The sequence below is a fragment of the Cyberlindnera jadinii genome (genome assembly GCF_001661405.1).
Source record: "Cyberlindnera jadinii NRRL Y-1542 unplaced genomic scaffold CYBJAscaffold_1, whole genome shotgun sequence".
NCBI classification, from domain to species: Eukaryota; Fungi; Ascomycota; class Saccharomycetes; order Phaffomycetales; family Wickerhamomycetaceae; genus Williopsis; species Williopsis jadinii.
In genome coordinates, this window is record NW_017963652.1 from 85,611 (window position 1) to 96,851 (window position 11,241).

The 11,241-nt window shown below is 44.5% G+C and overlaps 6 protein-coding genes across 6 annotated transcripts; 3 read left to right on the forward strand and 3 right to left on the reverse strand.

Annotated features, from left to right (window-relative positions):
- Positions 1 to 23: 23 nt before the first annotated feature.
- CYBJADRAFT_181943 (heme-dependent oxidative N-demethylase family protein) lies at positions 24 to 1,393 on the forward strand. The gene has a single exon (XM_020217019.1). It carries the CDS (start codon positions 115 to 117, stop codon positions 1,381 to 1,383), a length of 1,269 nt encoding a protein of 422 aa, XP_020072764.1. The 5' UTR covers positions 24 to 114; the 3' UTR covers positions 1,384 to 1,393.
- Positions 1,394 to 1,702: 309 nt separating this feature from the next.
- Positions 1,703 to 3,517, reverse strand: CYBJADRAFT_192663 (proline specific permease; the record flags this gene model as incomplete). Its single annotated transcript, XM_020217453.1, has 2 exons — positions 1,703 to 3,304; positions 3,470 to 3,517. 2 exons carry the CDS (start codon positions 3,515 to 3,517, stop codon positions 1,724 to 1,726), a joined length of 1,629 nt encoding a protein of 542 aa, XP_020072765.1. The 3' UTR covers positions 1,703 to 1,723.
- Positions 3,518 to 3,524: 7 nt separating this feature from the next.
- Positions 3,525 to 5,963, forward strand: CYBJADRAFT_2107 (Zn(II)2Cys6 transcription factor). The gene has a single exon (XM_020217574.1). It carries the CDS (start codon positions 3,708 to 3,710, stop codon positions 5,727 to 5,729), a length of 2,022 nt encoding a protein of 673 aa, XP_020072766.1. The 5' UTR covers positions 3,525 to 3,707; the 3' UTR covers positions 5,730 to 5,963.
- Positions 5,964 to 6,099: 136 nt separating this feature from the next.
- On the reverse strand, positions 6,100 to 7,102 carry CYBJADRAFT_170199 (uncharacterized protein; the record flags this gene model as incomplete). The annotated part of the gene is made up of 3 exons (XM_020216094.1): positions 6,100 to 6,323; positions 6,394 to 6,620; positions 6,999 to 7,102. The coding sequence occupies 3 exons, from the start codon at positions 7,100 to 7,102 to the stop codon at positions 6,100 to 6,102; spliced, it is 555 nt and encodes a 184-aa protein (XP_020072767.1).
- Positions 7,103 to 8,847: 1,745 nt separating this feature from the next.
- Positions 8,848 to 9,471, forward strand: GPI12 (N-acetylglucosaminylphosphatidylinositol deacetylase; the record flags this gene model as incomplete). Its single annotated transcript, XM_020212458.1, has 1 exon — positions 8,848 to 9,471. The coding sequence occupies one exon, from the start codon at positions 8,848 to 8,850 to the stop codon at positions 9,469 to 9,471; it is 624 nt and encodes a 207-aa protein (XP_020072768.1).
- Positions 9,451 to 11,239, reverse strand: CYBJADRAFT_165155 (uncharacterized protein). Its single transcript, XM_020213913.1, has one exon. It carries the CDS (start codon positions 11,091 to 11,093, stop codon positions 9,498 to 9,500), a length of 1,596 nt encoding a protein of 531 aa, XP_020072769.1. The 5' UTR covers positions 11,094 to 11,239; the 3' UTR covers positions 9,451 to 9,497.
- Positions 11,240 to 11,241: the final 2 nt, after the last annotated feature.

Genomic DNA, 11,241 nt, shown 5'->3' on the forward strand with positions numbered 1-11,241 from the left:
AGCCAAACATGAGATAGCCGGATGAGATCACGGGCATAAACCAAACTATATTTAAGAGATCATGGTAGCCTTCCCTGATCAAGCGGGCTGGTCATAGTCAGACAACCAAAAATAATGAGCGTTGCCAGCTTGGACCTATCTACATCATCACTGCTTCACAAAGGTTTGACCTTACCACTGCTAGGCTACTTGGTCTACAAGCTTTTCGATGAGTCGGCAAGATCTGTGGTGAAGGAGACGCTTGCTGGGCCTTTCCGTGGTGGCTCGAAGGAGTCAAAGGCTAACGGGACATCCAAGCCGGTGTCGGTCACTACCAAGATCCATGGTGGGATTGAAACGCCAGTTTTTGAAGAGCTTCAGATTACTCCATCAGATCCCGAGATTCAATGGAGCGAGAAAGAGCCATTGAGATACAGACCTTTCAAGAAGGGCGAGTATAAGATGGTGATGGGTATCCGGAACCTGGATCCAAGTGAATGGCTGTTGATTGAGAACACTTACAAGCACTACACCGATTTGAAGAAAAGTGAAGTTGATGATCCTTTTCTTAGAAAGCACACAGTTTACTTATCTGAAATGGGCGTTGACGCCATGGTAGAGTTGTATGAAACCATAGTTTCTTTTCTCTTGGGAAGATATCCTCAGTATTTCTCGGTCAAAGGGGATAAGTTGTACAATTCTCTGCGTGATGAGTACATTCCACTGGACCCAAATAGTGTTGAGGATAAAGAGAATCTGGTTGCATATTTGGGGCATACAGTCGAAGAAGACTTTGTCGTCTTACTACAAGATCCTGACAACCACGATGGATCTGAAGAGTATTGCTTGCAGGCTGTGTTTTTTGGGTTTGCTGCTGGTTTCGATCCACTAGAGAGATTTGGAGTTCCACTGACTTCCTTACATGGCCCAGTTCCAGATTATAAATCTAAGCTGAGACCTCAAATGAACAGGTTCTTTGACAAGCTGAAGCCATACAAGTTTGTCACCAGAAGCAATTGGGCTATACAGACTCACAACAAGATTTTCACTATGGGTGATAATAAAGGAAAGGAGGATGAAGAGATTGAGTCTCTCGACCCAGATAAACTGGATTTCAAAAGAGAGGTGTTCTTCAGATCTGAAAGACAGGTTTTGACACGTCTGCCAAAGACTGGTGCCATTATCTTCACAGTGAGACAATTCCTGGTTCCAATGTCCGATATCAGGGACGAAGGTTTGGGCGAAGAGTTAATTGGTGGAATTGAGCTGATGCAAGAACACATAGGCCAGTACAAAAGACGTCCAGCCTGGGGGCCTGCTGTGTTAAGTTATTTGAAAGGAGAATCCAATGGCTGTGAGAAGCCTGATATAGGGCCAATTTGTATTGGAAGACCAGAGTTATAGTTAGCTTAGGAAATTTTATTTATATTTTTGGTACTCAATTCAGTAGATAGTCGTCTTCACCATAGATTGACTCAACAGTTACATGTTCATTTTTGTTATGGACGTTAGTAAATGGTTTAGTGCAATTCATCTCGCACACTCTATCGAACATTCTATCGAACATTCTATCGAACACTCTATCGAACACTCTATCGAACACTCTATCGAACACTCTATCGAACACTCTATCGAACACTCTATCGAACACTCTACCGAACACTCTATCAGAACACGCCCATTAACTTGTAAGGTATGACTACTCTTCTTGAACTTCTGCATAATGAATATGTATTGAACTCAATTAAAACAACCAGTTTGAAAATCTTTCGAATATGTTTCTTGGAGGGTTACTCTTATAAAGCAGTTCAGCTTCTCTGGCCTCTTCCTCAGCTTCCTGTAGTCCAGTGGTAACATCGATATCTTCAACCTTATAAAATAGCCTCCAATTTCTTGTCCAAACCTTATGACCAATGTAAAAGACGAGGAAATAACCAATGGTGACATAAGCGGCCATGAATGAAGAAATAGACCAGTTGCCCTTCATAAAGATGGCATACCCGTTAGTCAGGGTCAGGAGAGCGACGAACACAGTGGTGACATAAGCCCCATATGGTTGCCAGATGGTTCTAACAGGCATAACATCCCACATGTCATTGTATTCCATGGCCTTTCTAAATCTCAGGTATATGGCTCCAATAATAAGCCAGCCAATGAAGCTCGCAATGGTGCTGATATTGGTCAGCCAAGTGAAAACTTGAGAAGAGCCACTGGAGACATTCAAGTAGCCTATCAAAGAGATCAGACCGACAAACGTGGTACAGAAGTACGGAGTTCCATATCTATTTGTCGTCAACAAGAACTTTGGAGCATTACCGTCTTTTGCCAAAGCGTACAAGACACGTGAAGCTCCAAAATAGAAGGAGTTTGACGCAGAAAAGGCAGACGTCAATATAGCAGCATTGATGATATGGTTCAGTACTCGGATTCCAGCTAATTGAATTCCAATGACAAAAGGAGAAGCATTGGCGTTCGACTCCCCGCTTGTTAACTTGGAATTGTTCGAAGGAACAATCACACCAATAACTATGACCGAAAAGCAATAGATCAAAATCAATCTCCAAATGTATCTTCTAGTACCTTTGATCAGATTTCTTCTTCTATCTTGAGCTTCTAACGTCGTAATGACGAAGAATTCTGGTCCAGAACCAAAAGCAAACCCAGACTTAATGATTGCTGTCCAGATATCCAAAAACCGACCAGTGTTCTCATTCTTCAAATGCAAGTGGTTCACCAGCGGCCCAGGGTGCTTCCAGTAATGGAACCCTAACACATGGTGTTGAGCCGGACCACCACCAAAGAAGATAACAATACCAACGATGATCAAACAGGCAATTGCAATCAGTTTGATGGAACCCAGCCAGAACTCAGTTTCACCATAGAACTTAACGGCCAACGTGTTCAGCATGATCACAACAAAAGTCATGATCGTGATCCAGACGGCCACATTGACCGAATCAGTCCAGTACTTGATAACGATGGTGGCAGCAGAGATTTCTGCTGGCACCAGAATGGCGTAGTTGTAGAAGTAGAGCCAACCAGTGGCGAAACTGAGCGATCCGTCGACATAACGCTTTGCCAGCGTATGTATAGCACCACCACCGTTTGGAAAAAGAGTCACCATCTCTGCCAGCTCATTCATGATGAAGTAGACAACGCACGACAGCACAATGTACGAGATCAAGAGACCCAGGGGGCCCGAAGCACTCAGAGCAGACCCGGAACCAACAAACAAACCTGTTCCGATGATACCAGCCAACGCAAAGATCTGAATATGTCTGGACGTCAGGCCTTGCTTCAGCTCCCCTTCTCCACCAGCATCGAGCTCTTCGGCGTCCCCGACTTCGATGTCTAACGACCCCTGGTTGCTCTGCAACTCGAAGCTGCCAACGTTGTATGGTGTTTTCGCTCCCTTGTCGGAGCTACTGGCTTGGGTACTTTGCGACATGATGATCTGTGCCCTGCAGAGATCACATCCTGCTGATCAGACCTCGTTCATGGTTCCGTAGCGGTCATTATAAACACCAATGGCGATCATGATCAAGCTATGCGTTTGAATGACTGCGGCGCTTATCTACTTTGTGTGTGCGATTGTCTTATCTCGCGACAACATTCCGTCGCGAGAGAAATGTGCAATGTCCAGCGAGCGAAGCACTGCTATCATAGATATATATATGGAGTGAGATCAAGCTTCCACTCTTCAGATTCCCACAATTCCCATTGAGGAAATGGCTTCCAAATCCACCTCTAATAGATTTTCTGGCTGCGGGACGTGTCGAAGAAGGAAAGTCAAGTGCTCAAACGAGAGGCCAATCTGCAGCAGATGTGCCAAAGCAGGTGTTGATTGTGAGGGCTTTGACATCAAGCTGAGTTGGAATGATCCCGTAAAGTACGATAAGTTCGGCAATGTGATACACAGCAAGCGCAAAAGTGGATGCAGTGATTCGATCAGCAGAAGGCACATCCCACGCACTCCATTCAGAAGGCCTTATCGCTCCTTCGAGGAGATGGACAATGATCTGGGATTACTGGGAATGCTGGTGAGCTCTACTGTTATCGATGGTAGAACGATACTGCGAGGCCCATTTGGTCTCTTCCACTCTAAGCCAACATGTGAGCTGGCACCTATTGATAGCCCCTCCGGGTTCACGCCATTGATAAACCGTGCAACGGAATACTACGGAGACGGTGCTGCTGGTGATTTTGCTAGTGATAATCCCAGGGACCTTGCAGCCACTGATCTGGAAAGTATAGCACTTACCACGGCAGAGAGGATAATCGAGCGAGTACATGATGATGAGATGGAAAGGCATTTGAGTTTTGTTCAAACCTGTGGCAGAAACGATTCCATTCATATATCATCGTTGTTCAATGATTTAATCGCTTATTATAAAGATACGCTTTCGACGAAGATGCTGACTGTCGGATTCAAAACGAATCCTTGGACAACACTGTTCCTGCCCAAAGCATTGCTCTGCATTGGAGGAGAAGTCACTTGCACTGAAACACCATCTTCCAGATGGTCTCTCTTATATGCCATATTATCAATCTCCTGTTTCAGACTGCAAAGTGAGTGCAAGAAGAATTCTAGTGAGATGTCATTCTTCCTCAACCTAGGGGTTAGGTTCAGACTGAAGGCTTCAACGTATCTTCGAGACGTTTTAGATAACCTTGAGAAGGAAAAGTATAAAGATGTCATCTGTGCACTGTTGTCAATGAGCTCCATCGATGTGGTTTGGGGGATAATGGCTGATTGTCAGTACCATATAGGTATATGTGAAGATCTCGCTTTCCAGAGATACCAGAATCGTCCCAGACTAAGTAAGAAGGCCCTGGTGTTGAGTCGTGTGATCACCTTCATGAAGTACATTAGTGACTCTACAAATACCGAATCTACGAATGGATACAACAACTGTTCTGTCGATGCTAATTTTGCCAAAAACTTTTTGAGCAAGGTTGAAGAGGGAGAGGTCTACCAAGAAAGTTTGAATGAGAGAGGATTGGTAGAGTTTGTACGGACTGAAGGATCTTTTACTCAGTCTGAACCACAATTTCTGCAAATAGCTACCGATGGTGATAACATCAATTTCACCTTTGAAACGCTCTATGCCCTACCTAACAGTTTCAATTATCTGTTCCAAACGGTCGTCAGGCTCTATAAAATCAAGCAGTTCCTTGATAATAACAAGAGAAATGGCAGAACTGCTACAGATGACTTGGAACAGCAGTTCAAATTGAAGTGCATGGAGTTGGAAGAAAGACTACTCAATTGGAAAATGGAATGGAAACTCGTGGATTATCAGGGAATCTGTTCGAATGAAGACCAGGAAAGCTTGCCGTTTATTTCCCCCTTGCATGCTTGTGTTTTCCATTCAATCATGAGTCGTTATACCAGTTTACTCATCTATTACTTCAAGATAATAAGGAATTATTCGGATATTCATTTACAAAGCTACTGTGAATCGACTTATCGCCATTTGGAAAAGATGGCAGAACTACGTCGGTCCCACAATATATCGCTATTGAGTACATCTTGGCCTGCCTTTATTGCTGGATGTTCATGTTTGGATGTCAATTTACAAACGAAATTCAAAGCATGGTTTGAAGATTTAAGTAACATTGGCATGGGATCTTACTGGGGAACAAGAAAGATAATATTTGAAGTTTGGAGAAGACGCAAGGCTGGTGAAAAGAACGATGACTGGATGAGTGTACATAGAGAATGGGAAACAGGACTCATGCTGAGTTAATGTTCCATACAACACGAAGAGATAAAGCTCTCGTACGACACAAGTTGATCTGTAGTGCTTCGGTACGGTAGAGGCGATCGGGACCTTTGCTAACGCTGCGGTAAATCTCGAATCGCCGCTACCTGGGATGCGCGGCCCGTCGGGTCTTTGCTTTGATTCCTCGTCTCTCGTTTGATAGGATGATGATTGTGAAACCAACGAAATCAACGCGCAAAGAGTTTCCTAAAACTGTAGCGTAAGATTTCGTATATGTAATCGCAAGCATGTGTGTAGGATATGGGTATGTTAGAATGATACTTATCTGAGTCCTGTTAGGTATGGAATAGATTTGTCTCGCTCTCTAAGTGTCTCAGTCATCTTCTCAAACACTTTAACCATGATGGGTCATGCATTGCTGAACCAATGCACCAAGTTCTGGGTTTTCTTGGCTTGGAATTGTAGCATTGATCCACTCGTCAAAAACTTCTGCGGTTGTTTCACCACCTTCAGGGTCGAATTCGATAACGCAATGAATATGCGGCAATCCCCTATTTTGGAGCTCTGTGATGTAAACAATCTTGAGAACTTTCCTCCTGAACATTATTGGGACATATTCTATAAGATCTCGAGCTTGTTCTAAAAAGATTCTTGAAACCAGGTCGTGATTCTTTTTAGAGGAGAGCACTTGTGGAACCAAATAGTGCAACCAATTTGTACAACGATGGTGTCTTTGGATTTGCGGTAAAAGCTAGCAAGGTTGAAGGTGAATCATCTTGAGTGAATATGGTCATCAGATCTTGTAATTCGGCTTTGAAGTATAGAGCAGTATCGTGATGGTTTGGCGGTGTAATTTCTGTCCATGAGCTTTCTTCAGCTCCCTGCTCTGTTCTCGTATGGCGTGCATCAATCATTCTGTTTATGTGATGTTGAAGACGAAAATAACCAATACTTCGCTGATCAATGATTATAGCAGTGGCCAGGTAGAATTCTTCAGCGAGATTATCTAGCACATCTACTGGGTTCCATTCATTTTCTCTTCTTTGGATATGTTAGCGACACTGTTGAGGTGGTGAAATCGTTCCCTTCTGTGACCTTCCGTCCTCTCTAGACAATCTTAAACCGGGCCACCAACCTCCTTCACCATAGAAGAACAAAAGAGGAAATATCAAAGGCCAAAAAACACCTTTTCACATAGTATAGATAAAAGTGAAGCGACCTATAGATTTTTCCTTTATACGCACTGAAATTGAAGGATGTTTTGCTGTTATACTTCTGCGCACCAAGGCAAACTCTTTAACCTCTGGAAATAGAGAAGTACGATCTTCTGAATTTGTTGGTGCTATTGGTTCAATATTGGCAAATTCAACAACAATTTCTTCTCTGGTTAATTCCATCTCTGTCTTTTCCTGTTGAACAATTCCTCTAGAGGTATATAACAGCGGTGTATAACGATTGTTTGAGATAGAAACTCACCAATCTTGCTAATGTGGTGCTCAAGTCGTTTATATTCTCCGTAGTTTTGAAGAACACCTCTCAGTAATTCAAAATGAAGATTTGTAGCCAAGCCTGGATTTAGTGTATGAATTTTTGCAAATGTCCGCAAATTTCCCTCCGCCATTTTGCTGAGCCATCAAACCATCAACTCTATGGAGTAAGCGACCGTTGATGCTCATCGAATAGGTCCCACCTCTCAAATCACCAGTACCGTCAGAGCCCAAGGACGGTAGCGAAAGAATTGTACTCATTGTTCGAGAATATTTGGACGTGATTGGATCCCAAAAGACATCCTTCCTGTAGCGTGGAGGTTTTTTTGGCTATCTCACCGAGTAAAACTTTTGCCCTATCACAACAAAAAGATGGCAATTCAGTATCGATAAGGAGTGCTTGACAATAGTCACAACACTTTTCAAGGAAACCTGGATTTCACTCCAGGTTCCGTGGTCTCCGTGGTCCCCATGGTCTCCGTGGTCTCCGCTGTTGTTGCTGCTTATAAACTGGACCATCATTCTCATTAAAACCGTTGGTGTCATCCTCAGTGATGTATTCAAAGTCGGCATCATAATCAAAAGCACAATCACGTCTAATTTCTTCCAACGCTCTTTCTGCTGCCTGCAGCAGCGCTGCTTCCACTTCTCATTCTATCAGCCAGAGCTCCGTTATCAGCCTCGAGTTCAGGTAAAGGCGGCTGTTGTGGCACATCTGCGATCTTTGTATGGGCATTCTGTGACAGAACTTGGACGTTTCACGGTTGTGTACCTTCCTCCCAGAACAGGTCAGTTAGTCTGTCTCGATAATTACTGGGCATTCTGGTGGTGTCGTACCGCCATTCATTTGACGTTGCCGCTGTGGTTCTGGATTAGCCGCTGATGCTTCTTCTTCAGGTTGAGGCCATTCTTTTGTGATGTTTCCAGTTTTGTGTATAAAACGGTACTGGTTTTGTGCCATTTAGTGTTGATACGAATTCAAAATGTAAACAATATCATAAAATTGGAAACATCCTAACATTTTTACACTTGCTGGGGCAACGAAGAACCAGAATTACATATATAAAGCAACACGGTGTGATTTATTTTCAGAGAACCACGGATCTGATCAATCTGAAAGACAGTAAGTGCGATGATATGGATCTGCTCTTTTGTATTCCTTGCCAGATTCCCCAAATGTTGTTTTGTTGCTGAGATATAGGCAAATTTATGTGTTTTGCTTGATTATACCGTACAATCTATGAATTGTTGTATCTCAGGCTGTATCGAAGACTACATGCTCATACTTTGTATGTCACTTAACTCAAGTGTCACTTACAGTATGGCATACTTTGGGCAAGTACCAATGCCCGTTTGCTCTGTTTTTTAGTATCGTTCTAATAATCCCAATGATGGCTGTAGCTTACCTCCGATACACCCGGTTAACGCCGAGAAACCATCCTCGAGAAACTCACAAACGTGTGTTCCCGGTGCTTTGGTTATTAAAGCTGCTCCAATTGACGGCTGGGGAGCGCTCACAAGCCATGGTTAGACCCTTCAGACTCAGAAACAAGCTGCTGTTTGTGCTGGGGAGATCGCCGAAGTGGTGGCTCATCTCCCTGCTTCTATGGTGTGTGTTGACGTCGTACCATAGCAATGAGGTTCCGAGCTCTTTGATGGGACAGAATGTACAGTTGATCATTGCGCATCCGGATGACGAGGTGATGTTCTTTGCACCGGCTCTGATCGAGCTGGGTAAGCCACAGAATAGGAATAACATATCAGTAACGTGCTTCTCGACGGGGAATGCCGAAGGACTGGGCCCAGTGAGATCGCTGGAGTTGGAGAGAAGCCTGGAGATCATGGGCATTCATCAAGTGGAGCTCCTGGACGACGAGAGCAGGTTTAAGGACTCAATGGACATCATTTGGCATGCTGAGGACATTGTGGAGTTCATTCACCCTGAAACCACGGTCATTTTGACGTTTGATGACGGTGGTGTTTCAAATCATCCTAACCATAGATCCCTGTACCACGCCGCAATGACCACTGGTAAACGAGTGGCAGCTCTGCACACGTATCCTCTATGGCAGAAGTATTCTGCAACGTTCATGTCCAACTATGAGCTCATCTGGAGAGCCATGGATGAGAACGAGGTGGTGATCCACTCCAATTGGGGTGGATATCTGTTGGCATTGGCTGCTATGGTTAGTGGACACACTTCCCAGATGGAGTGGTTCAGATACGGGTGGCTGCTACTCAGCAATTACTTGAACATGAACAGGTTGATCATACATTGACAGCCTTTCCACGGATATATAGATATTTACCATAGCGACTCTTCGTCGTCTTCTTCGTCATATTGTCGTTGTAGCTCCTCAAACTTCATACGTTGTGATTCAACAAGCTCCTTGATGTCTGGAATACAGTCTTGCAAATCGCTCAGCTGCTGATCTGAAACACTGTAATGCTCAAAGTACACATTGGTCAGGCGATCAGCTTCTTCAACATCGTCTGTGCCTTTGTAGATGAAAAGAGCCACAGCTTTGAGATAGTGTGTCAACACCTTCTGCATTCTGAATTGCATCACTTTTGAAGATGTCGTGAGGCATCTGCGACGAATGGTATCCAAATCACTCAACAATAGCTCCTGCTTGGACGCATTGGACAGAATATCACACTTCAGTCTGTAGAGTTGATCAGATATCCGTACTCTGTTGGAAACCATGTCGTCCCAAACAACGAGGAACCTCTGTGAGATAGTTTCACTATCACCTCTGGTTTCCTGCTTGAGGAAGCTCACCAAGATGCTCCAGAGCTGTGTCGAGCGTGCCATATCCATCTGGTAGTAATGGATGAACTTCAGAACGTAGTTCAGCCCTTCAAGGCTGTGGTTGTTGTATCCGAACATCTGAACAATCTTACAAAGGAGGTCCTGGTCCGGGTAAAGTGACGAGGTCTTTGAAACCAGCTCAATTGGCATCGATTCATCGGCTGGTATCCCCCATATCTGTTCCAGGTGAATACGGACTTGGATCAGATCACGAGAATGGGCAAATCCACAGAGGATCTGCTTATGAGACTCCAAATTTGGAATGAATTCATTAGAGTGCGAAGAGAACTCTTGTAGAAGTTTGGAGAACACTTCCCTCGGTTCAACAGGTAGTTTACGGCCCTTGATTGTCAATTGGGACCCTGTCTTGGATATCCAGGCCTCTGGTGAAGTATGACCCAGTGCTCTCATCTTCAAATTGTGGAAGTTCACGGTGTTAGCACCATGTGCTTCGCCATACTCCACAATTCTTTGCGCAGCTCTGAAGTTGAGGTTGTCAGTCTCGTACTTCAGAAGCAGTTCGACGTCACTCGTTGTAAGTGGGTGCTTGATCTGGATCAGTTTGGAGTATAAATGGTTGATGTTGCGCTCCAGCACCAACGCATCTCTGAACTGTGTCTTGTGCTCTCTTGGAACGAGGTTCTTCAGGTGATTCGCCAGTCTGATCTGTGATCCGTGTGCTTCAACGAGGCTTCTCAGCAGGAGTGACACCTCCGGGCGTGTGAGGCCTTCAGTGATGTGTGTCCAATCACCAGTGGTGTACATCTCTCCGATGAGGTTGTTCAGCGATTGACCATCGTTCTCTTGAATCAGCGCACGAAGCTCAGACCCCTTCACGGCTTGCACCTCAGTCAGCTCCACGGTCTTCGGTGGATAGCCACCTTGTGAATATCTCGGAGTGTAACACTTCTGAGCACCAGCTAGGAACTGCGAAACTGTCAGCTTCGTACTCTTTGGGGAAGCACGGTCTTTCTGCTCTGTGAAAGAAGCCGTGGAGCCACCAGTCCCACCCATCAATGGCGCGACGGAAACGGATATCCGTCTCTTGACAACAATCCTAGAGACTCGTGAAGTGTTACCAACAATCATCTACGCTCTTCTGATCCTTCTAAAGTGTCCTTCAACCGGTACGAATGCCTCCATCGCTTTATGTCTCAACGGTTCTCGACACCTTTTTCGCCGGCCTCGGAGCGTAATTTTTCACTTTTGGTGTCCGGGTGTTTCCCCCCGGAAACTA